General features: G+C 47.0%; 3 protein-coding genes across 3 annotated transcripts in view; 1 reads left to right on the top strand and 2 right to left on the bottom strand.

Annotated features, from left to right (window-relative positions):
* The window catches only part of LOC138799069 (zinc finger protein 585A-like), a 201897-nt gene that overhangs the window by 87027 nt on the left and 88100 nt on the right, over positions 1–26770 (top strand). The gene's annotated exons all lie outside the window — the stretch shown is intronic.
* The window catches only part of LOC138798983 (zinc finger protein 850-like), a 42367-nt gene continuing 18302 nt past the window's right edge, over positions 2706–26770 (bottom strand). The window contains exons 3-5 of the mRNA XM_069979640.1: positions 15240–16136; positions 4781–4794; positions 2706–3569 (exon numbers count right to left, since the gene is read on the bottom strand). Coding sequence (XP_069835741.1) covers positions 2876–3569; positions 4781–4794; positions 15240–16136 — 1605 coding nt within the window. The 3' untranslated portion in view covers positions 2706–2875. The remainder of the gene's footprint in view (positions 3570–4780; positions 4795–15239; positions 16137–26770) is intronic.
* On the bottom strand, positions 17837–24260 carry LOC138798903 (oocyte zinc finger protein XlCOF8.4-like). The gene is made up of 7 exons (XM_069979523.1): positions 24221–24260; positions 23486–23731; positions 22881–23066; positions 22667–22790; positions 22451–22548; positions 19250–19352; positions 17837–17868 (listed from the first exon to the last, which is right to left on the bottom strand). The coding sequence occupies exons 2-7, from the start codon at positions 23561–23563 to the stop codon at positions 17837–17839; spliced, it is 621 nt and encodes a 206-aa protein (XP_069835624.1). The 5' UTR covers positions 23564–23731; positions 24221–24260.

A 26770-nucleotide genomic window follows, 5' to 3' on the forward strand; every position in this document is an offset into this window, starting at 1 on the left:
GGAAAGCAAACAGTATGCTGGGCTGTGGGTATATATATTTATATATATATATATATATATATATATATATATATATATATATATATATATATATATATATATATTGGTATGCTGGGCTATATACATAAAGGAATGCCGGGCTGTATATATAATGGTATGCTGGGCTCTATATATAATGGTATGCTGGGCTGTATATATAATGGTATGCTGGGGTGTATATATAATGGTATGCCGGGCTGTATATATAATGGTATGCTGGGGTGTATATATAATGGTATGCCGGGCTGTATAGCTAGAGGTATAAGCATGTAGAAGGAGGGAGATTGTGATCCCACTTGTACAGCTTTAGTGACAGCTCATCTGGAATACTGTGTCCAGTTATGGAGACCTCACTTTGATAACATAGGAGTCCAGACACAGGCTAGAAAAAGGTGGAGGGTGTAAGGCATAAAACATCAGAAAGATTTAAGAAGAGGAAGGGGAACATGATTGAAAACTTTAAATATGTAAAAGGACTAAATAGGGTTCAGGAGGGAAGTGTTTTTAATATTAAAAATACAAAACTCAAGAACAAGAGGAGACATTGAGAGGTTAGTTGGGGAAAAGGATCAAACATGAGAAAATATTACTTTACTGAAAAAGTTGTAGATGCTTAGAATAAACTTCCAGCAGAGGTGGTAGGTAAATCTACAATAACTAAGTGTAAACCTACCTGGTATATACATATATCTATCCTAAGATAGAAAGAGAGTAATTACTAAAAGGGCCGACTAGATGGACCTGATAAGGCTAGGTGATGTGATTTCTCTTGCTCACACCATACCTGTGGGACTACACCTATATATAGAGAGAGAGAGAGAAAGAGAGAGAGAGAGAAAGTGAGGTCTCTGAATCAGAACGTGATCAGGGAGTGACAAAAAGATGGTCTGGAAGAAGGAGAGGAATGCTGGCAGCAGGCCAATGAGCACAGAACCTTCAACTTACATCGCAGCCACAATACAGATGCAAGGAAGAGACACTGATATATAAACAATCTATGGAAAACAACACGTTATGCCAGCCTGACTGCACAGGACAGGAAACTGCTGACCATCTATGGACTGGCCTATCAGAGTGTGACGTATGTGTCTTGTGACTTGAAACCCCGCCTGTATTGAAGGTTTATGTATTTCATGTGAATACACTACGCATGAGTAGTACCGCCCCATATTCTATCTATAAAATTTAACACAAATCAATAAAGAGGGCGCTTCCCAAACTTATGTTACTGATACGTACATCAGCTGTCTGTGTCTGCGATTTTAAGTTGTAAGCAGAACTGCAGCTGCTAACTCTGATCTGAAACCATCCTATACCTGGGGAGTGACTTGTCTCCATAGAGTCAGGTCAACATCAAAATTTAACCTTACAGACCAGGTGGTCTTTTTCTGCTGACAATCTTCTATGTTTCTTTGACGCCTACATAAAGTAGACATAAAAGATGTGATTTAACTGCTAATCTTTGTGGTGTGACTATCTTCCAAGCAGAAAGCTTCAGGTTTAGAATAATAAAAAAAAATTCTTAAAAAAAAAAATTAATGTATCATCCTGTATTTACCCCTAGCATAATGTACAAAAGGGCGATTCCGGTACGCTTATGTTCATCATATAATGATTGGGGTGTGGTAAAATAAACAAGGATTCCTACCCTGGTCCCCTCCAGCTCCCGTACCCGCGCTTTCTGGTTCCCCATTAGTTATTTTGTAGCATTGAGAATAACCCCCACCTAAAATACTGTGACACCTGGTCAGAGGGAAACACACTTATTGTATAGATGTCTTATATTTCAGCACACATTGCACACCAATAACATCAGGAGTTGTGTCCCAAAGCACTGAATATTTCCCTGGCATCAGGCCCAAGTCCGATATCCCCCCTCCATAGTGGATCCACCCTCCTGTCTAAATGCCTGACTGTGACAAAGGGGTGACACAATGGGAGGAGAACTAACACCATTAGAGATGAGCCAAACTACAGTAAGTTCGGGATGGTAAAACCCCAAACGTTCGCCTTTAAAATCCCAGTGGCTTAGAGAAGATGGATGCCGCTCTGGGGCTGCCTGAAACCACAGATACATGTACTGTAAGTTAGCTAATCTCTACTTCTGAGCTATCTTTTTTCTTGTCAAACGATAGTTGCCAATTTTATACTTTTGCTTTTTCTCCTTTATCTTTAAAAGACCATAGCGCTTCCATTTTCTCACCTACAGAACTATTTAAGGTCATCTTTTTCTTTGTAATGAGGTGCTTAATTTTTCCATGAAATCTGCAGTGGCCCCATGGCGGCCCCATGGCGGCTCCAGCACCGAGCCCACTCTATACACCCTTAGCAAGCAGTTGGCATACCCATACGTCATAAGGTACCCTATAATAGTGACTGCTAAAATCTCTTTGCTTAGGAACGCAAGAACTTTTTTTACTCAGCAAAAATCACCATATTCCTTTGATAAAAATAATTTGGGGGACGGATGGGTCCACTTTTATTCCACGGGAACACGGTTATTGGTCTTTTCACAGGTTAAAGCGGTTATCCAGCGCTACAAAAACATGGCCACTTTCCCCCCTACTGTTGTCTCCAGTTCAGGTGCAGCTTGCAATTAAGCTCCATTTACTTCAATGGAACTGAGTTTCAAAACCCCACCCAATCTGGAGACAACAGTAGGGGAAAGTGGCCATGTTTTTGTAGCGCTGGATAACATCTTTAATGAACAAATGTCTTTACAGCTGATTTACAATGACATAATTCGGCTATATTTTAGCATTTGGATTAATTCCTCGACCACCCGTCCTACTAACTTGAATTTAGAGCATCTAAAATCTGCATGTGTTCTTCCTCATTACTGATGACACACTAAATTTATATGATGATGAACAAGAGTCGATTTTTTAGAAAAACATTTGCCACATTTAGTACAAGTATATGGCTTCTCCCCAGAGTGAGTTCTCTGATGATTAACAAGATTTCCTTTCTGGGTAAAGCATTTACCACATTCTGAACATGCAAATGGTTTCTCTCCTGTGTGAATTCTCTTATGAATCTGGAGTTTAACATTGTTACTAAAACTTTTCCCACATTCAGAACAAGAAAACGGCTTCTCCCCTGTGTGAATTTGTCGGTGCTTTGAAAGATCTGATTTGGTGGTAAAACATTTTCCACATTCCAAACATGGAAATGGTTTTTCCCCAGAGTGAAATTGCTCATGTTTAACAAGAGATGATTTTCGGCTAAAACATTTCCCACATTCTCTACATGTATACGGCTTCTCCCCAGTGTGAACTCTTTGATGTTCAACAAAGGCAGACCTTTGGCTAAAACATTTCCCACATTCAGAACATGTAAATGGCTTTTCCCCAGTATGAAGTCTTAAATGATCAGTGAGGCTGGCTTTAGCAGTAAAACTCTGGTCACATTCAGAACATGAAAATGGTTTCTGTCCTGTGTGAACTATTTTATGCCTAAAGAACATTTTTTTATTATGAAAACACTTGCCACATTCTGAACAGGAATATGGCTTCTCCCCTGTGTGAGTTCTTTGGTGCACGTAGAGACTTTCATTTTTTGTAAACTGTTTCCCACATTCACCACAATGAACCATTTTCCTCTGTTTGCGAGCTGCACTTGGGGTAACATTGTGTGATGGAACAGGAGAAGCTTCTTCATTATTGGGGGGACTGGATGATGGATCTGTTCTGTGAGCTCCCCGGGGGACATTAAGGCTTATTAGGTCCTTCCCCGAAGCATGGATGATAGCCGGGGATTCTGCTTTACACTTCATACTCGGATTATCTGCGAGGATTAAACACATTTTATTATCTGCAGTTTTTTCCAAACCACAAAGCAGATACAGTGAGAGAGTCATAGAGGTTATTATTATAGTACTATCAGTGATAACGCTGCTCTCTGCTCATTGACCTCTTCTTCAATATATCAGTCCGTCATCTAAACAGCAAAGTCTACTAGTTATGTACTGAGAGGATCACCCAATCTATAACAGGCCAATGGCGTCTCATGTCCCAAATTACCGCTCCATGTAATAGGGCCTTAAGGATGTGCAGACGACAACTGTAATGAGGAGTCAGGTTATGGTTGTCTCTGTTAGAGGTTTCCTCAACCTTGCTAAATCTATCTCACTAAGAATTCAGCTTTCAACACTTATTGGAGACTACTTTAAATATTGTAAGATTATTAAAGGGATGAATCTAACCTGCTGATAGCTCCCTATTGTTCACGGGGTGCTGAGGATAAGCCTCTTACCTTCATCCTCTGCCCCGTTCCTGTGCACTCTGTAGTGTAATCCTGCCGAAGGCCTTAAAGGAGAAGTCCGGCGAAAATTTTTATTAAAGTAATCACCAATATACACTTATTACGGAAAATGCTTATAAATGCTTTTTTCCCCTGTACTTACTACTGCATCATGGTTTCACTTCCTGTAAAAAATGGTGATGTCACTTCCTGGATAACATGGTAAAGTAACGACTCGACTCCCAGAGCTGTGCGGGCTGTGGCTGCTGGAGAAGATGATGGCAGAGGGTTGCTCAGTGTCCCCCTGCCATCATCCTCTCCAGCAACCACAGCCCGCACAGCTCTGGGAGTCGGGGTGTGACATCACCATGTTATCCAGAAAGTGACATCACCATGTTATCCAGGAAGTGACATCACCATGTTATCCAGGAAGTGACATCACCATGTTTATCCAGGAAGTGAAGCCTTGATGCAGTAGTAGGCGCAGGGAAAAAAGCACTTTATATGAATTTCCTGTAATAAGTGCATATGTCATTGATTTGTATAACTTTTGGGGGACTATACAATACTTTAATAAAAATTTTCACTGAACTTCTTAAAGGAGCACTGGGGCCGGGGCTACCACCCCAGAGCACCAATACAGCCAGCCGCTTCTCTGATAATCATTAGAAGAGGGGGCCATCCGAGGGTGGATCAGTGCTTTGGGGACGGTAGCTCACCCGCAGTGCTTCAAAAGGCCTTACTGGACGCAGAACTAAACTACAGACTACATGGGAACGATGCAGAGGATGAAAGTAAGAGACTTACCTTCATCCTCGGCGCCCATTGTGCAATAGGGAGCTATCAGCAGGTTAGAGTTGATTCACCAAACCTGTTGTCTATGGGTGGAAGGTGACCCCCCCCCCCCCCAATGTCTGTGACCCCTGTCCACTGCAACCTTCTTATTGATACAACCAATGCCTGTCATTTCTAACAGATCGGTAATGTCAATGATTGGTTTTAGAAATGCAAATTACAAGGATATTCGGTACTATTTTTCCTCTACTTGTTCTAGAAAACATAATTTACGAGGGCGGTGTTGGAGCTGGTGACGTCCTCCCAGTGTGGGGATTGTACATTGTTTTTGTAGGGAGTAGGGGATAGAATGAAGATGAGGACCCTCGTTCTCACATGTTATAACTGGGAACGGGCTGGAATTCTCGTTTTTTCTTGTTGGCAAAGTTCCTAATAAGATTCTTCTATCCCTGACCCTGAAGGCTTCGGAGACCTTGGTACTTTGCAGCATCCTGTAATTCACAGACATTGCTCCGGCGTCCTGAGCTCCTGGCAGATTGATGCTGCATTACACATCCTGATAATAATGGATCCATGCTGAAGTGTTACTTTAGGAAAAGTCTTAGTTCACGAGGTTCTCACTCACCTTGGACGATATCTACCGGGATCTCCTCCTTACACCAGTGATCATTCCTCACACACGCTTCTTCTTTAACTTCCACTTTAATAGCTGTCAGGTCTTCATCCTGATTACACAGATATATATACATTTAGTAGAACTCTCTGAGTGGTTGCTCAATCATCTTCCAGGTACTGCAGCTCCTATCCACCGCTGTTATCCTGCTGAGCAATTCCTCATTATTTCCGACTTGATGTCGGCTTGTATGTATATCTGTATGTATGTTACTGATGGGGGGGGGGCTATCCTGCTCTAGTATTAAGACCTGGGGGCATCTGCGTATGAGGAGCCATTGTTAGGACCCAATGAAAGTGGCTGCTATAGAGGAAGACTAATTTTGCAGTCTAGTATGGTTATACAGACCAGTCATGAATAAAAATTCTATCAGAGAACAGTCATCCGAGTCCATACAGCTCCACTATAGGGATTAGACAAGACCTCAGCTCCATCTCCCTGCTCCTCCTGCAGGACAGTGTCATCTCCCCCTCCATCTCCCTGCAGGACAGTGTCATCTCCCCCTCCATCAACCTGCTCCTCCTGCCGGACAGTGTCATCTCCCCCTCCATCTCCCTGCTCCTCCTGCAGGACAGTGTCATCTCCCCCTCCATCTACCTGCTCCTCCTGCAGGACAGTGTCATCTCCCCCTCCATCTACCTGCTCCTCCTGCAGGACAGTGTCATCTCCCCCATCTCCCTGCTCCTCCTGCAGGACAGTGTCATCTCCCCCTCCATCTACCTGCTCCTCCTGCAGGACAGTGTCATCCCCCCCTCCATCTACCTGCTCCTCCTGCAGGACAGTGTCATCTCCCCCATCTCCCTGCTCCTCCTGCAGGACAGTGTCATCTCCTCCTCCATCTCCCTGCTCCTCCTGCAGGACAGTGTCATCTCCCTGCTCCTCCTGCCGGACAGTGTCATCTCCACCTCCATCTACCTGCTCCTCCTGCAGGACAGTGTCATCTCCTCCTCCATATACCTGCTCCTCCTGCAGGACAGTGTCATCTCCTCCTCCATCTCCCTGCTCCTCCTGCAGGACAGTGTCATCTCCCCCTCCATCTACCTGCTCCTCCTGCAGGACAGTGTCATCTCCCCCTCCATCTACCTGCTCCTCCTGCAGGACAGTGTCATCTCCCCCTCCATCTACCTGCTCCTCCTGCAGGACAGTGTCATCTCCCCCTCCTTCCTGCTCCTCCTGCAGGACAGTGTCATCTCCCCCTCCATCTACCTGCTCCTCCTGCAGGACAGTGTCATCTCCTCCCGGACAGTCCTGGGGATCCAGAGGAGCGGGACATCTCTCTGGTGGATTCCTCTTACTGGATCCATCTGTAGGAGACACACACAGTGACTGAATACATTGTGTATATGTGATGAGCAGATGATGGGGGTCTAGGGGACCCCAATACTGCTCTCTCCTTTACCATCAATGAGAGTCTCCTCTTACCCGGTGATGTGAGGGGCCGGTGGTCCTCCATCATGGCCTCCTGGTACAGATCCTTGTGTCCTTCTACATACTCCCACTCCTCCATGGAGAAATAGACGGCCACATCCTGACACCTTATAGGAACCTGACACACACAATGATCCAGTCATCATCCAGACCCATCATCCCTTGTGTTCCTGGATGATGTCCCAGCATTCCCAGCAGCATTGCTCACCTCTCCAGTCAGCAGCTCCATCATCTTGTGGGTGAGTTCTAGGATCTTCTGCTCATTGTTCCTCTCAGGTATCAGTGAGGGAGGTGGAGGCTCCGTGATGGGGCCCCGGGCCCTGCTCCATCCTCCTGACCTGCTGCTGCTGCTGGGGGCCACACACTCTCCACATGTCTTCTTCACTACTGTGTAATCCTGAGGATGGAGAGACCCTGATAAATATCACTATATACAGAGCCCCCACCTCTCCGCCCATGTCCTGTATTATTACTAGAGAGAAGAGGGAGGTCATGTGACCCATCCCCCAGAATCCCTCACCTCTCCGCCCATGTCCTGTATTATTACTAGAGAGAAGAGGGAGGTCATGTGACCCATCCCCCAGAATCCCTCACCTCTCCGCTCATGTCCTGTATTATTACTAGAGAGAAGACGGAGGTCATGTGACCCATCCCCCAGAATCCCCCACCTCTCCGCTCATGTCCTGTATTATTACTAGAGAGAAGAGGGAGGTCATGTGACCCATCCCCCAGAATCCCTCACCTCTCCGCCCATGTCCTGTATTATTACTAGAGAGAAGAGGGAGGTCATGTGACCCATCCCCCAGAATCCCTCACCTCTCCGCTCATGTCCTGTATTATTACTAGAGAGAAGACGGAGGTCATGTGACCCATCCCCCAGAATCCCTCACCTCTCCGCTCATGTCCTGTATTATTACTAGAGAGAAGAGGGAGGTCATGTGACCCATCCCCCAGAATCCCTCACCTCTCCGCTCATGTCCTGTATTATTACTAGAGAGAAGAGGGAGGTCATGTGACCCATCCCCCAAAATCCCTCACCTCTCCGCTCATGTCCTGTATTATTACTAGAGATAAGAGGAAGGTCATGTGACCCATCCCCCAGAATCCCTCACCTCTCCGCTCATGTCCTGTATTATTACTAGAGAGAAGAGGGAGGTCATGTGACCCATCCCCCTGAATCCCTCACCTCTCCGCTCATGTCCTGTATTATTACTAGAGATAAGAGGGAGGTCATGTGACCCATCCCCCAGAATCCCTCACCTCTCCGCTCAGGTCCTGTATTATTACTAGAGATAGGAGGGAGGTCATGTGACCCATCCCCCAGAATCCCTCACCTCTCCGCTCATGTCCTGTATTATTACTAGAGATAAGAGGGAGGTCATGTGACCCATCCCCCAGAATCCCTCACCTCTCCGGTCAGCAGGTAGATGATCTCCAGGGTGAGGCTTAGGATCCTCTCTGTCACTTCATTTCTGCTCTTCTCCATCTTTATTGTTGATCAGTCAAGGAGAGAATTTCTTAGGACTTCTACATACTCCCACTCCTCCATGGAGAAATAGACGGCCACATCCTGACACCTTATAGGAACCTGACACACACAATGATCCAGTCATCATCCAGACCCATCTTCTGTAGGTGTCCCTATATAAGATATGGGTGATTTGGGGACAGGAGAGGTCAGTCAGGAGACCCATCTTAGGACGCCAGTAATCATAAAGAACTGGATTGTACATCAGCCAATGTCAATGTGAGCTGTCAGTAAAGACCTCCCTCCTCGTCTCACATTTTGTCAGGGTTCAAATCTGCACCACACCGACATCAAGAGCGCCCCGCCATCTTGTTATCAGCCCAGACAGCAGTAGTAAGAATTTGCCCCGGGGAACCACAAGGTCTACTTCACTGACCAACATTTTCGACAAAGGTGCAGCCCCCTAAAGTGTCGCTGTCATTTCAAACAACTTTGCAGAAAGAAACTCTGTAATAGATTTTATTAAGCAAAAGAGCTTCCATCTGTAGTCACACAGCTGTTTTGCAAGGCCCGTATTCGGCCGAAAATCGTTCCGTGTAATAGAAGACAACGACCAGCCGACATGAACAATGTTGGTTGATCGTTGCAGTCGTTTATCTTTCAACATGTTGAAAGACAAATGACTCATATAGCGGCGATCTGCCGCCTTCGTTTCGTAGAACAGGAGCCGCGTCAGCAGACCGCCGCTATCCCCTATGGGCTGCCCGGAATCTAGCGATCACCTGGACAGCCCCCTGCATCTCTCCGCTGCCTCCCCTGTACTCACCAGCTCACTGCCGCTGACAGCGCTTGTTTGCTCCTCTAGCCGCCCAGTGTAATAGGTGCTACTCTCAATTCTTATCTATTAATTATCAGGCAAAGTCGTCAATATTACAGAGGAGCAAAGTGAAGACGGGTTTGCAGTCGAGTCCATTATAACCTATAGAGGGGGGAAGGGCCGAGGAGGATGAGTGAGCAGGAAGAGGAGCCCTGCAGTTTGGAGACTGTCTGGGCACAGAAGACGTCAGGAAGTTCAGTGTTGGTCTGGGAACTTGGTGAGGTAAGATTGCAGGATGTTGTTCTGTGCCGGCTCCTATACTGCAAACTGCACTGCCCTCTCCTCCCCCTTTGCTTCTCTACAACAGATAAGGTGGGGGGGGGGCAGCCTTGTCAGTACAGAAGGAAGCTCATAAAACCTATTATAGAGCTTCTTATAATCGCTTTAACTACTGATTAGTGCAGAGTTGTTTAGAATGATAGTTACACTTTAAGGCTATGTTCACACTGCGTACGAATCCGTACGCAGGTCTTACGCCGCCGTACATGTCTGGCTGAAACTACGGCCATGGGAAAAATTGACATGTGGCCGGATGCGTACGCACCGCGAACATACACCCGCAGTAGAGTTCTGCTTCCCTAGCTTGTTTCGGAGCGATCTGAGGCAGGTCATTTACTTGGAAATCTTCGCCCAATAAAACTCACAGAACCTTTTGGATCAAAAAATCAAGTTCAATTTGGCTGGAATAAGTACTCCGTACGGGACCGCACTGAAATCCACGGCCGTGAGTTACATTGTTTCCGTCCTCAAACAATGGTCTTGTTCATTTTTCACGGCGCTGTATACGATCCGGCCGTAAGCTCATACGTAGTGTGCACTGTGCGGCCGTATATCGTATACTTTCAAGCGAACGCATCAACCTCAAAACTACGTGCGTATATTCGCGGTTCGCACTACGGCCGGAATCGTACGTAGTGTGAACATAGCCTAAAACCTCTATAGAGGACCCCAGAGAGAGAGGTTAAAGGGAAGCATCAGAGTGCAGCAGATTGTGTCCTACTGCGGAAGCCCTGAGCCCAGTGACCGCGAGTCTAAGAACAGACGGCACCGCACTACAAGGCCCAGCCATCCCGCACATCTGGATGCCACTCTCAGGCGCTTTACACAGGAGAGACCCTAGTCACTTATTACCAACACTACTACTACCACCATCATCCCCTCTCACTCTTCCATAGCTGACCCACTACTTTTATATACACTGTATTAGTACAGTCCTTGTGTACTCACAATCATCACCAACAGACATACAATGTACAGCACGACAATGCACAATAAACTTCTAATATCCAGCGCAAAGTACAACTCACACCACTGCAGCTCCTACCTACCGACCGCAGCCCCTTATATAGCTGTGACGGCAAGACCTGGGGTGATGTCACAGTCATGTGATCAGTCAGGGGCGGGACCCAGTGTGGAAAGAATATATGGTGAATGAAGGACCTTTGATGATGTCACATGAGGGGGTGGAGCTTATCAGGGGAGCAGGATGTATACCTATCCACAAGTGAGCACTAGATGGCGGTATACACAAGGAGATGTGCACAGGATGGCATCAGCGATCAGATCAGCTCTATAGCCAATATATCCCGCAGTATAAATACAATAATCTTCTTCGTCATGAAGTTTCTTTGTGGAGTGCGCAGTTTCCGGCCGCCTGCAGGGTCTGAGTGACGCATCTAGCCGCAGCTCCTATTTTATACATATAGATTGGTCCTTAGGTCAGCAGGAAGGCTGCGGTCATTCGGCTGTGGTGACAGATTTCACCTTGGCTTAACGCAGTTTCTACTACACTGACTTCTACCGAAAGCTATTTCCAGGATGTTATTAGATTTCTGTCCATCTGGGAAAAAAGAATTAGACTGCACGGTGCCCGGAATATAGAAAGTATAAGATAGGGAAGTAAGGCTGGTCACCAGAGCCAGCTGGATACAAGTACAGGACAGAGATAACTGGATACAAGTACAGGATAGAGATAACTGGATACAAGTACAGGATAGAGGTAACTGGATACAAGTACAGGACAGAGATAACTGGATACAAGTACAGGACAGAGATAACTGGATACAAGAACAGGACAGAGATAACTGGATACAAGTACACGATAGAGATAACTGGATACAAGTACAGGATAGAGATAACTGGATACAAGAACAGGACAGAGATAACTGGATACAAGTACACGATAGAGATAACTGGATACAAGTACACGATAGAGATAACTGGATACAAGTACACGATAGAGATAACTGGATACAAGTACACGATAGAGGTAACTGGATACAAGTACAGGATAGAGATAACTGGATACAAGTACAGGACAGAGATAACTGGATACAAGTACAGGATAGAGATAACTGGATACAAGTACACGATAGAGGTAACTGGATACAAGTACACAATAGAGATAACTGGATACAAGTACAGGATAGAGATAACTGGATACAAGTACAGGACAGAGATAACTGGATACAAGTACACAATAGAGATAACTGGATACAAGTACAGGACAGAGATAACTGGATACAAGTACAGGACAGAGATAACTGGATACAAGTACAGGACAGAGATAACTGGATACAAGTACACAATAGAGATAACTGAATACAAGTACAGGACAGAGATAACTGGATACAAGTACAGGACAGAGATAACTGGATACAAGTACACAATAGAGATAACTGGATACAAGTACACAATAGAGATAACTGGATACAAGTACAGGATAGAAATAACTGGATACAATTGTCTGTATTATCATGGACCCGCGAGAGGTCCGTGCAGTTTAAACTTCACTTGTAAAAGAAGAGCCCAAGAAGAGTGATGGACGTGAGTCTGTACGGGGGGCCACGCCCGGGGTTGTCCATCCCGCTTGTTACAGGAGCTGTGACCACATATACTATATACCTGTGCCAGGTATATAGTATATACTGATAGCAGGCAGTCACTGAGCTCTCACTGTATCTAAAGACCATTTGGACATTAGCATTTCAAAGGCCCTGAGTCCAGGAAGAAGCTAATTTAACCAGTTGGTCACCATTCTCCATTCCCCCACTGTAAGGTATATGAGTGGTCTTAGGGTGGAGTCCATAGATGGGTTGGGACAAGTCCTAGGGGATATAACCTATGTAACCCTCTAGGTCTGGCGCTCTTTCCTGCGGCCCTGGACGAACAAGCACTTAGGAACAGGTATAATATATGTGGCCTTCTGTGTGTGTATATAGCAATATAAGTATAATAGCATCACAGTAGACTGTATACGTGTACATATAGATATTCTAGGTATAAGTGTGTGTTGCTATAGATATATATGCTGTTTATGCATGAGTTTCTATATGTACATGTACTAGTGGTCGGCTGCTGGATGTGGCTTTGTTAGTAAGTATAGATCCAGGATACGGTGTGGGATCTGGATATATGTTATACTGTATATACATACACATGGTCACATGGTGCTTGGTATCCAGGGGGGTAGGAAAGGAGGCAGCTGTGTGTGGTTGTGTTCTCTATGTAATGTATCTGTATATAATGTATAATGTCCTTGTCATCTTTATGTTGTTAGTAAAGTAGTTTTATACATATCTGCGAGGGTTGTATGTTACTCCAGTAGTGGGAGAAGGAGCGGTGGGTGTGTATACTATATATAATACAGAGTAAGCGGCCTGTACAGGAAACAAAGGTACCAGACTAGGAGCGGACCCAAGGGACACACCAGAACCAGAACTATCCCTTTATCACCGCTCTAGGAAAATCTGCTTGTAAGTAAACTGAGCTTTCCAGAACTACTCCGAGAGAGACTCTATAACACAATCTGTCTCTCTCCAGCTGGCGCCACCACCAAGATGGAATTCATGTTAACTAATTTGGCGCTCACAGGCGACCGAGTCCGGCTCCGGCCTACCTAACACTAGTGACATCAATTTATAAAAACTCAAGTATATATAAAACTTGTATAGTTTATTCTTCATCCCTTCCTTTTATTTAATATAATTGCAGAAGCCCTACACAGTCCCCCTGTACACATACACATACATACTTAAAGGGATTATCCAGCGCTACAAAAACATGGCCACTTTTCCCCCTACTGTTGTCTCCAGTTCAGGTGCGGTTTGCAATTAAGCTCCATTTACTTCAATGGAAATGAGTATTAAAACCCTTCCCAAACTGGAGACAAGAGTAGGGAGAAAGTGGCCATGTTTTTGTAGCGCTGGATAACCCCTTTAAATAACCTCCCCCCCTCCCCATGGGGGGCACAGCTGCTTTCTTTTACTCTTAGGGCCCTTAGGACATGTCAATTCTTCAGGCGGATGGCGGAATCTGCCCGAGCATAGAATGGAGTCCATAGGACGGGCGGAGAGTCAAGCTGAAGCACACAGGGGCACCAGTACTGACCAGACGTAGGCCTGCACCGGTACTGACCAGACATAGGCCCGCACCATTCCTGTCCGCACGCACCATTACTGACCAGACGTAGGCCCGCACCAGTACTGACCAGATGTAGGCCCGCACCAGTACGGACCAGACATAGGCCCGCACCATTACTGTCCGCACGCACCGGTACTGACCAGACATAGGCCCGCACCAGTACTGACTAGACGTAGGCCCGCACCAGTACTGACCAGATGTAGGCCCGCACCAGTACTGACCAGATGTAGGCCCGCACCAGTACTGACCAGATGTAGGCCCGCACCAGTACTGACCAGACGTAGGCCCTGCACCAGTACTGACCAGACATAGGCCCGCACCATTACTGTCCGCACGCACCAGTACTGACCAGACATAGGCCTGCACCAGTACTGACCAGACGTAGGCCTGCACTGGTACTGACCAGACGTAGGCCCGCACCAGTACTGACCAGACGTAGGCCCGCACCAGTACTGACCAGACGTAGGCCCGCACCAGTACTGACCAGACATAGGCCCGCACCAGTACTGACCAGACGTAGGCCCGCACCAGTACTGACCAGACGTAGGCCCACACCAGTACTGACCAGACGTAGGCCCGCACCAGTACTGACCAGACGTTGGCCCGCATTCCAGATTATGCGATTTTTTTGGGGTGAATACGCATAACGGGCAGATTAAAAGAAGGTCGCATTTAAGAAATATTCGCCCATTGAATACTGGTTCATAAACAGAACTTAGACCAATAAAACGTGTGAAAACTTCAGTTCTTAACCTAAAAATAGACACAAAACCCTTGCTAAATTTCCCTCCGAATCTTTCCCGGCATCTGGACCTTCTCCACCATATCCCGCTCTTACAGTGACGTAGTTGGTATACACTCCTGTCTTGATAACACCGTGTCAGACAGGCATATTTTTGCCTCACACTGACTGCAGTCCAAAAATGCGACCGAAAACAAACGTTGTGTGAACACGGCCTAACTGATTAAATCGCTTTTCTTAGGAATGTAAAAAATTGTTTTATTCATTTGCAAAATCGCTATCGCCCTTTGATAAATAGAATTTAGAGGACGGATGGATCCAGTTTCATTCCGCCAAGAAGGGATCACGGTTATTGGCTTTATGAAATGTTAATAAATAAATGTCTTCACAGCTGGTTTGCATTTACATAATTCAACCATATTTTAGCAATAGGATTGAATCCTCGCCCCGACCCCCCGACCACCAGTCCTACTAACTTGAATTTAGAGCATCTAAAATCTGCATGTGTTCTTCCTCATTACTGATGACACACTGAATTTCTCTGATGATGAACAAGACTTGATTTTCTAGAAAAACATTTCCCACATTCAGTACAAGTAAATGGCTTCTCCCCAGTGTGAATTATCTGATGTTTAGAAAGATTTGTTTTTTGGGTAAAGCATTTGCCACATTCTGAACATACAAATGGCTTCTCTCCTGTATGAACTCTCTTATGAATCTGGAGTTTAACATTGTTGATAAAACTTTTCCCACATTCGGAACAAAAAAATGGCTTCTCTCCTGTGTGAATTCGCTGGTGATCAGAAAGATCTGATTTGGTGATAAAATATTTCCCACATTCCAAACATGGAAATGGTTTCTCTCCTGTGTGGATTCTCTGGTGATCCCTAACTTTGGCTTTAGTAATAAAACATTTCCCACATTCAAAACATGAAAATGGCTTCTCCCCTGTATGAGTTTTCTGATGCGCAGCAAGACCTGATCTGATGGCAAAACATTTTCCACATTCTAAACATGCATATGGTTTTTCCCCAGAGTGGAATTGCTCATGTTTAGCCAGAGATGATTTACGGGTAAAACATTTCTCACATGCTTTACATGAATATGGCTTCTCCCCAGTGTGAACTCTCTGATGTTCAACAAGAGAAATCCTTTGGGTAAAACATTTCCCACATTCAGAACACGTAAATGGCTTTTCCCCAGTATGAAGTCTTAAATGACCAGTGAGACTGGCTTTAGTCGTAAAAGTCTTTTCACACTCGGAACATGAAAATGGTTTCTGTCCTGTGTGAACTATTTTATGTCTAAAAAGCATTTTTTTGGTATGAAAACATATCCCACATTCTGAACAGGAATATGGCTTCTCCCCTGTGTGAATTCTTCTGTGTATGAAAAGACTTCCATTTTTTGTAAACTGTTTCCCACATTCACCACAATGAACCATTTTCCTCTGTTTGCGAGCTGCACTTGGGGTAACATTGTGTGATGGAACAGGAGAAGCTTCTTCATTATTGGGGGGACTGGATGATGGATCTGTTCTGTGAGCTCCCCGGGGGACATTAAGTGTTATCAGGTCCTTCCCCGAAACATGGATGATAGCCGGAGATTCTGCTTTACACTTCATACTCGGATTATCTGCGAGGATTAAACACATTTCATTATCTGCAGACACACTGAGATGTATTAGGCAGCGTTCACACGTTCCGTGTTCTGTCAGTGAAACACAGACAGCCTGGGCGGTGAATCCCTGTCCTGGACTATTTCCGCAGATGGCACAATGTATCAGGATCATGCCGGGAGCGGGGAAACAGTGGGAATCTCTGTGGCTGTAATTACAGAGCTGTGCGGTTGTGTTATTACAGAGCTGCAGAGATTCAAACTGTTTCCCTGCTCCCGGCATGATCCTGATACATCGTGCCGTTACCAGCCTCATTCTCTTCCCTCATCTTACACTGTCTACGACTGACCTTTCACCTAGTAGTTTTCTGACCTCTAAAATGGTGGACGACTGGAAGTCCTAATATGGTCGTGTCTTGAGGGTCACATGGGCAATGTATGGATCAAAACCAGATGTTACTACGTGTCCAGCCTGACCAATCCGCTTAGAGCTTTGCCAGTATACCATTATTGTGATACAAATTGTACTGGGTGTAACCAGATTTGGTCATCAAAATGTATATAGTCACGTCCAAAAGGGTATATAAGGCGAGGGATTTAGGTGGTTGGGGGGGTTGTTCAATATACCATCTATAAGACTCCATCCTCATTGGACATCTGAGACTCATCTACCCCCACCTCAGGAATTCACCCAATTTTACCGCCATTGGAAACTACTACTCCTACCATCATTTCAGGACGCTAAAGACTTGCAACCTCAGAGACCTTCATGAACCACTTATAAGACTCTTGCCTTGTTATTGTTATTATTGCTATCCTGCTCATATGATTTTTGTATCTATTTTTGGGAAGCCTTAAATCCACCATATTTTGCCTACAAGAGCTTGGAATCCTTCATTTCTGGGACCTTGATACTCTCTTGCAATCACAATCTCGTGCTGACCCCATTGTTATAATCAGCATTTGCATCCCTCGGCCTGGAGGAAGATGCAGCCCGAGGACTGCCTACTAATAATATATATATCTCCGAATCCGTGCTTTCGGGCTGCATCCACCATCTCAGAGCAGCGGGATTCAAAATCCGATTGTTCAGGGTCATGCGAACCCAAACTTCTGGCAAGATGTCTCATCTCTAGTGATAACGTCTGCTCTCTAACCATCCACCTCTTCAATATCATCACCTGGACTCAAGAAAAAAAAGTCTCCTCATCTGACAATTTCATCAGGAGTCATCGAAATAGAAAAACTTTACTAGTTACGTATTGAGAGGATCACGCCATCTGTAACTAATCCGCCCGTAAAATATGTACAGAGCAATGTCCTATTGTGTTCATAGGGATTTCCGCTCTGTTGTTCACACGGTCGCCTTTACATGCTGAATGTTGCTAGAATCCTATAGAAGTCAATGGGGCTTTAAATTTCCACTTTCTGCTCGCATTCCGCTTGAATTCTGCACCTATTCCACCAGAGCTGAAGAAGAGGAAATTTCAGGCAGAAAACTTTCCTGGCCTGTTTCTGAGTGTGAACATTCCCTTACATGGGCCGATTATCGGCAACAAACGTTCCTAGAAATCAGCAGCGGAGTGGGGAATGGATAATCAGCAGCGGAGTGGGGAATGGAGTGGATAATCGGCAGCGGAGTGGGGAATGGAGTGGAGAATCAGTAGCGGAGTGGGGAATAGAGTGGATAATCAGGAGCGGAGTGGGGAATGGAGTGGATAATCAGCAGTGGAGTGGGGAATGGAGTGGATAATCAGCAGTGGAGTGGGGAATGGAGTGAATAATAAGCAGTGGAGTGGGGAATGGAGTGGATAATCAGGAGCGGAGTGGAGAATGGATAATCAGGAGCGGAGAGGGGAATGGAGTGGATAATCAGCAGTGGAGTGGGGAATGGAGTGAATAATAAGCAGTGGAGTGGGGAATGGAGTGAATAATAAGCAGTGGAGTGGGGAATGGAGTGGATAATCAACAGCAGAGATGGGAATAGATAATCAGCAGCGGAGAGGGGAATGAAGTGAATAATCAGGAGCGGAGTGGAGAATGGATAATCAGGAGCGGAGTGGGGAATGAAGTGAATAATCAGGAGCGGAGTGGAGAATGGATAATCAGGAGCGGAGTGGGGAATGAAGTGAATAATCAGGAGCGGAGTGGAGAATGGATAATCAGGAGCGGAGTGGGGAATGAAGTGAATAATCAGGAGCGGAGTGGAGAATGGATAATCAGGAGCGGAGTGGGGAATGAAGTGAATAATCAGGAGCGGAGTGGAGAATGGATAATCAGCAGCAGAGTGGGGAATGGAGTGGATAATCAGCAGCGGAGAGGGGAATGAAGTGAATAATCAGGAGCGGAGTGGAGAATGGATAATCAGGAGCGGAGTGGGGAATGGAGTAAATAATAAGGAGCGGAGTGGAGAATGGATAATCAGGAGCGGAGTGGTGGAAACGCCCGACCCTCGGCTGATTGGATCTTTTGACCAGCGGTAAAATCGTTACACAACTTGGTGTAGAAAGGAGATGTGCAGCGATAACAAGGAATGGTTAGGATCTCTGTATCGTTTGTGCGGCCCGGCCAAGTGATCGTGCTCTTTACTGTCAGTACAGACAAATGCTGATCTCGCTAATCGTCATCCGTTTTTGTATGTACAGGGCCCCATATTAGGAGTAAAAGAAGTCTGAGCGATACAAAGATGCTAGTAGGGAGTGGTGGATGGAATGAGGATGAGGACCTCTGTTCTCAGACGTTATAACTGGGAATGGGCTGCACGTCCAGGTACATTAATGACCAACAAGTTTCCTATATGTAATAAGCTTCTTACGTCCCTGACCCTGAAGGTATCGGTGACATAGCTGTGTAGCGTCACAGACATTGCTATAAATGGCTCCTGTACATAGGGACATCCGGAGCTGCTGTAATAATAAGAATGGATCCATGCTGAAGGTTACTCACCTGGACCTACATCCACCAGGATCTCCTCCTTACCCCGGTGACCTTTCCTCACAGACGTTTCCTCTTCTTTAACCTCCACCTTAATAGCGGTCAGGCCTTCATCCTGATTACATAGATATACAGTATACATTTAGTATAACCACCACAACCTATGACCACCTCTATGACTATAGGTTGGCCATCTGCCATCTTTAGACACAGATGAGCCCAGCAGACGCAGAGTTTGGTAAACTTGATCTGCCATGTTGGTTTTCTTTAGTTGCTGCGGGACACAATGTGTAGAAAGTCATTTGTGCCAGAAAGAGTACAGACTATAAGGCAGATGGATGCAGGCCACTATCTCCAGGATTTCCTTTCAGTAGTAGTTGGCAGCTACTTTGTTTGTTTGCAAGAAGCATAGATCCATGGCAGATTTTAGTTCTATCTGGCTGTTGGTTTGGTGTATTATTAGAAGTGACATCGGTTCTGCTTTTCTGTATGTCTGGGCTCTCTTTGATTTGTTGGTGTAGCCAGTATCCATTTGTTTCTGTTGTTAGTATGTTCCTGTCTCTGTCTTTCTTGTTTCTGTATACTTGTGTTGGCTGATATATTCCTGTTAAAGAGGACCTGTCACCCCCCGCGCCGGGGTGACAGGCTCTCGACCCCCAGCTAGATCCCCTTATAGTTACCTTATGGCGCCGAGTCCCGCTGCCGGAGACGGTCCCGGGACAGAGATATCCCGGTGAGAAGCCGACGCGCGCGCTGTGGAGATGGGTCCAGCGTCCATAGAGAATGAATGGAGCCGGACTCATCTCTGCTGCGCGCGCACGGCTCCATTCATTCTCTATGGACGCCGGACCCATCTCCACAGCGCGCGCGTCGGCTTCTCACCGGGATATCTCTGTCCCGGGACCGTCTCCGGCAGCAGGACTCAGCGACATGAGGTAACTATAAGGGGATCTATCTGGGGGTCGGGAGCCTGTCACCCAGGCGCGGGGGGTGACAGGTCTCCTTTAATTGTTTGCTGATTTCAGTTTGTATGTATATCTCATGCTGATACTGGTGGGTCTGCCTATCCTGCTCTACCATTAAGACCTGGGGGCATCTGGGTATGGGGAGCCATTATTAGGACCCCTCAAAGGTGGCTGCTATGCAAGAAGCAGGATTCTGCAGTTTAGAATGGTTTCACAGACCAGGCGGCCACAGATCAATCAGTTCTGATATTAGCTTATACCACGACGACCATCATAGACCAGCCACAATTATGGAGGCAACGTCTGCATGGATACTGAGCCCATAGATATCTAGTGCTGTGTTCATTCGGATGTTTGAATAAGCACTTAGAAATAAGTAGGATATGAATTTATCTGTAATTGCAGACAATTTTAGAATGTATCAGAGAATAGCCACCCGCATCCATATAGGCCCACTATACTGATTACAAAGGACCTCCCCTCCATCTCCCTGCTCCTCCTGCAGGACAGTGTCATCTCCCCCTCCATCTCCCTCCTCCTCCTGCAGGACAGTGTCATCTCCCCCTCCATCTACCTGCTCCTCCTGCAGGACAGTGTCCTCTCCCCCTCCATCTCCCTGCTCCTCCTGCAGGACAGTGTCATCTCCACCTCCATCTACCTGCTCCTCCAGCAGGACAGTGTCATCTCCCCCTCCATCTACCTGCTCCTCCTGCAGGACAGTGTCATCTCCCGCTCCATCTCCCTGCTCCTCCTGCAGGACAGTGTCATCTCCCCTCCATCTACCTGCTCCTCCTGCAGGACAGTGTCATCTCCCCCTCCTCCATCTCCCTGCTCCTCCTGCAGGACAGTGTCACCCCCCCTCCATCTACCTGCTCCTCCTGCAGGACAGTGTCATCTCCCCCTTCATATCCCTGCTCCTCCTGCAGGACAGTGTCATCTCCCCCTCCATCTCCCTCCTCCTCCTGCAGGACAGTGTCATCTCCCCCTCCATCTCCCTCCTCCTCCTGCAGGACAGTGTCATCTCCCCCTCCATCTCCCTCCTCCTCCTGCAGGACAGTGTCCTCTCCCCCTCCATCTCCCTGCTCCTCCTGCAGGACAGTGTCTTCTCCCCCTCCATCTCCCTCCTCCTCCTGCAGGACAGTGTCATCTCCTCCTCCATCTCCCTGCTCCTCCTGCAGGACAGTGTCCTCTCCCCCTCCATCTCCCTGCTCCTCCTGCAGGACAGTGTCCTCTCCCCCTCCATCTCCCTGCTCCTCCTGCAGGACAGTGTCCTCTCCCCCTCCATCTCCCTGCTCCTCCTGCAGGACAGTATCATCTCCCCCTCCATCTCCCTGCTCCTCCTGCAGGACAGTGTCTTCTCCCCCTCCATCTCCCTGCTCCTCCTGCAGGACATTGTCATCTCCCCCTCCATCTCCCTGCTCCTCCTGCAGGACAGTGTCATCTCCTCCTCCATCTACCCGCTCCTCCTGCAGGACAGTGTCATCTCCCCCTCATCCATCTCCCTGCTCCTCCTGCAGGACAGTGTCATCTCCCCCTCCATCTACCTGCTCCTCCTGCAGGACATTGTCATCTCCCCCTCCATCTCCCTGCTCCTCCTGCAGGACAGTGTCATCTCCCCCTCCATCTACCTGCTCCTCCTGCAGGACAGTGTCATCTCCCTGCTCCTCCTGCAGGACAGTGTCATCTCCTCCTCCATCTCCCTGCTCCTCCTGCAGGACAGTGTCATCTCCACCTCCATCTACCTGCTCCTCCTGCAGGACAGTGTCATCTCCCCCTCCATCTCCCTGCTCCTCATGCAGGACAGTGTCATCTCCCCCTCCATCTACCTGCTCCTCCTGCAGGACAGTGTCATCTCCTCCTCCATCTACCTGCTCCTCCTGCAGGACAGTGTCATCTCCCCGTCCATCTACCTGCTCCTCCTGCAGGACAGTGTCATCTCCCCCTCCATCTACCTGCTCCTCCTGCAACACAGTGTCATCTCCCCCTCCATCTACCTGCTCCTCCTGCAGGACAGTGTCATCTCCCCCTCCATCTACCTGCTCCTCCTGCAGGACAGTGTCATCTCCCCCTCCATCTACCTGCTCCTCCTGCAGGACAGTGTCATCTCCCCTCCATCTACCTGCTCCTCCTGCAGGACAGTGTCATCTCCCCCTCCATCTCCCTGCTCCTCCTGCAGGACAGTGTCATCTCCCCCTCCATCTCCCTGCTCCTCCTGCAGGACAGTGTCATCTCCCCCCCCCCCATCTACCTGTTCCTCCTGCAGGACAGTGTCATCTCCCCCTGGACAGTCCTGGGGATCCAGAGGAGCGGGACATCTCTCTGGTGGATTCCTCTTACTGGATCCATCTGTAGGAGACACACACAGTGACTGAATACATTGTGTATATGTGATGAGCAGATGATGGGGGTCTAGGGGACCCCAATACTGCTCTCTCCTTTACCATCAATGAGAGTCTCCTCTTACCCGGTGATGTGAGGGGCCGGTGGTCCTCCATCATGGCCTCCTGGTACAGATCCTTGTGTCCTTCTACATACTCCCACTCCTCCATGGAGAAATAGACGGCCACATCCTGACACCTTATAGGAACCTGACACACACAATGATCCAGTCATCATCCAGACCCATCATCCCTTGTGTTCCTGGATGATGTCCCAGCATTCCCAGCAGCATTGCTCACCTCTCCAGTCAGCAGCTCCATCATCTTGTGGGTGAGTTCTAGGATCTTCTGCTCATTGTTCCTCTCAGGTATCAGTGAGGGAGGTGGAGGCTCCGTGATGGGGCCCCGGGCCCTGCTCCATCCTCCTGACCTGCTGCTGCTGGGGGCCACACACTCTCCACATGTCTTCTTCACTACTGTGTAATCCTGAGGATGGAGAGACCCTGATAAATATCACTATATACAGAGCCCCCACCTCTCCGCTCATGTCCTGTATTATTACTAGAGAGAAGAGGGAGGTCATGTGACCCATCCCCCAGAATCCCCCACCTCTCCGCTCATGTCCTGTATTATTACTAGAGAGAAGAGGGAGGTCATGTGACCCATCCCCCAGAATCCCTCACCTCTCCGCTCATGTCCTGTATTATTACTAGAGAGAAGAGGGGGGTCATGTGACCTATCCCCCAGAATCCCTCACCTCTCCGCTCATGTCCTGTATTATTACTAGAGAGAAGAGGGAGGTCATGTGACCCATCCCCCAGAATCCCCCACCTCTCCGCTCATGTCCTGTATTATTACTAGAGAGAAGAGGGAGGTCATGTGACCCATCCCCCAGAATCCCTCACCTCTCCGGTCAGCAGGTAGATGATCTCCAGGGTGAGGCTCAGGATCCTCTCGGTGATATCATTTCTGCTCTTCTTCATCCTGGACGTTGATCAGTCAAGGAAAAAATTGCTTTTCACTTCTACATACTCCGACTCTTCCATGGAAACATAGACGGTCACATCCTGACACCTTATAAGAACTCCGGCAGCGACTGTCACTATTCAGCACATGGCTCTCTTTCTTTTCTACCACCCACCAATGTTTACCTGTTGAGAAAGGTCGTCTTAGACTGAAACCTCCACGATGGTAAACTATTCAAGGATTATATGTGATACAAAGATTGCATGTGCCTATAACTTCGGAGCCAATTTATACTGTGTATATACATATGAGAAAAAGACTAAGAGTATAAGAAAATCTACTTTTTCTTGGTGTGCAATTAATATTTCCAGATCACCACCTTATAGGAACCTGACACACACAATGATGCAGTCATCATCCAGACCCATCACCTGTAGGTGTCCCTATATAGCAGGGATGGGGAACCCGCCGCCCATCATGCCTGGACAGCCGAAGCCAATGGTTCCCTATCCGTTATATATCAGCTCTCCTCCTGCAGGATCGGTGATTTGCTTTATGTTAGGGATGTATGGAAGAAGCTGGACATTGTACTTGTTTGTTTACTATATTCCCCGTACACAGCGTGACAGCACGACATACAGCGCAGTACACACAGGACCGCGGCTCCTACCTACCGACTGAGCTGGGACTGCAGGACCAGGGGCGGGACCCAGTGTGGAGGATAGATGGTTGATTAAGGACCTGTGATGATGTCACATGTAGGGGCGGAGCTTATCAGGGGAGCAGAATCTAGTGTATCTATATTCACAGTAACTGCAATTCACAAGGAATCACTAGATGGCGGTATACACTATGAGATGTGCACAGGACAGCGCAGAATCTACAGCTTTTCAGACCAGCTATAAAGTCTCGTACACTATTTCGAATATATGGTGTGTATGTATATATTATACATCACAATCAGCCCTTGTAACCAGGGTCACGTTGAGAACTGCAACAATAAAATGCGTTATAGCGCCAACATATTCCGCAGTATAAATATAATAATCTTCATCATCATCATCATCAAGTCTTCAGGGGTCAGGAAGTGTATTTGTATACTGGGCAATGACGATTCTCCTGACGCGAAGGGTAGAAAAAGAAAGCGGGCTAATTCAGGTGTGTAATAAAAACTATTCTTAACAATACAACACGTTTCGGCTCCAACAATTCCCACAAAGTCTTCTTCAGGTCTTCTTCTGATGCATCCATGTGTTTCTCCTGGCGGTGGAGTTTTCTTTCGCTGCCCCTGGCTCCGGCGCATCGTCTTTGCCCAGTTCTTCACACTCTGACTACCTGCTGCCTGTGTTGTACCTCGGAGAGCTTTGTAGTGTTGTGCCTATGATATTGCACAACCTTATCAGCTGAGTGAGCTCATTCCCTACACTATGTTCTGTTGAACGTATTACACCTTTTCTGTGTTTCTATAGCTATTTGTATAGTGAGCAGGGCTCCCAGCCGCCTTCAGGGTCTATGGGGGAGTTTTTCAGCTTTTTCTTTCCCTGCGGCTCCTGATCAGTCACATCGTCTGCTGATCATTTTTGGTACAGAGTTATTTTTTCACCTCCCTTGTGAGCCCCCTGCCCCCTCTGAGTGACACATCTAGCTGCGGCTCTGCTGTTTTTCATGTCTGCCGATGCAGAGAATGAGCAGAGAGATGACAGCACTGCAGCATATCTGCTCCCTGCTATGAGCGCAACTCATCATGTGATATGGAGCCAGAAGAGCCTTCCCCTGATCGGCACGGGTCTGGAAACTCAGACCGATCATAACTTTTGACATGACCCTGACATGTCAAAAGTTTTTTTTTTTTTTTTTTTTTTTTTAAATAAATTTTATTAAATTTTCCAACAAAAAATTTTTTTTTTACATACAAACACGTCATCTCTCCAAAGAGTAAAGAGAGAGGAATATAACAGAAAGTGAAATATCACATATGAGGTACATACAGAAATATGTGGTGAAGGGACAGAGGCATCTGGCATGTCACAGGGCAACACAAAACCACTGAATTCACATTTGTGCCTGGGCACGGTGATCTTCCATATCTTGGCAATATAATACATAGAGATTTCCCCCCCCTCGTCTCCCTTATCCCATCACCCACCCCTCTTCCGGGACACAAGGACAGCTAAGGAGATACATTACTACCAGGGTCTCCTAGATTTGGCTGTCGGACACGTAGGCGCCCCAAGGTTCCTGCCAGGTCATGCCTACAGTACCACTCAGTGAGTCTAAAGGGGTACATTATGTCATGTATCTCTTGAGCTGTGTGATGGGATTCCAAAAAGGAACGCCAGCGGTCGAAAAACCCCTTAATCCCTGAGTGTTTGTGACGTTCAGCATAAACTCTATCTATGCCAAAGAGTCTTTTTAGCTGAGATACTACCATAGGGACATCTGGAGTCTTACTTGAGAGCCACTCCTGGAACAAACACCGCAATGCTACATGTATGGCTATGTGTACTACGTCAGGTATCTTTACCACTGTGTCTTCCTCCGGGGGTCTTAATTGATGGAAGAGAAAGGCCTGGGGGGAGTGTGATATCTCTATCTTCCAGTGCGTGTGAACATAGGCAGCTATGGCCCTCCAGTATGTTTGGGTGTGTGTGCAACCCCATACCCCGTGCCACAGATTAGTAAGGGGCTGGTCACATTTTGGGCAGGCTGTGATTCTGTCAGGAAATTGCGGAGAGGGGAGAATGTTGAAACCATAGAGTGCATTATGTGCTAATTTGAAATAAGTTTCTCTCCATCTTTCATTTATTATGCATTTTCTGATCTTTTGCCACCCTTGCAAGATTTGTTCCTGAATTTGCTGATCAGACGTCCATCTAGCCCAGGTCGGGAATAGGGCTGTCTTGTCAATTTTCAGGAAAGAATCTCTAAGGGCATTATACAATACTGATATGGAAGGCTTCTCAGGAGTGGCCCCCATGATGTCATCTAAAGTATGGTTTTGAGCCTCTTCCCCCAAGTTCCGCAGCCTGGTAGAGCAGAAGGAATACACCTGCTGGACATAGAGGAAGTGAGACTGAGGAAGATCAAATTTAGACAGGATTTCCGATGGGGTGAACCATTGCCGACTCTCGGGATTAATCAGATGACCCGCCTGGGTGACTCCCCTGGCCATCCATTGCAACGCCCATCCTGGGGAACTTCCCCAAGGGGGTTCTGGATGTCCA

The sequence above is a fragment of the Dendropsophus ebraccatus genome, chromosome 8, assembly GCF_027789765.1.
Source record: "Dendropsophus ebraccatus isolate aDenEbr1 chromosome 8, aDenEbr1.pat, whole genome shotgun sequence".
Lineage (NCBI taxonomy): Eukaryota > Metazoa > Chordata > Amphibia > Anura > Hylidae > Dendropsophus > Dendropsophus ebraccatus.

What these genes read in the sequence shown, in the direction of transcription:
- LOC138798903 (XM_069979523.1), bottom strand. Translation starts at nt 23,563, where the DNA reads ATGAAGAAGAGCAGAAATGATATCACCGAGAGGATCCTGAGCCTCACC. An exon ending in TCTACCTGCTGACCGGAGAG is followed by an intron (nt 23,067 to 23,485) that starts GTGAGGGATTCT and finishes CTCCATCCTCAG; the next exon opens with GATTACACAGTAGTGAAGAA. An exon ending in CCGGCCCCTCACATCACCGG is followed by an intron (nt 22,549 to 22,666) that starts GTAAGAGGAGAC and finishes TGTCTCCTACAG; the next exon opens with ATGGATCCAGTAAGAGGAAT.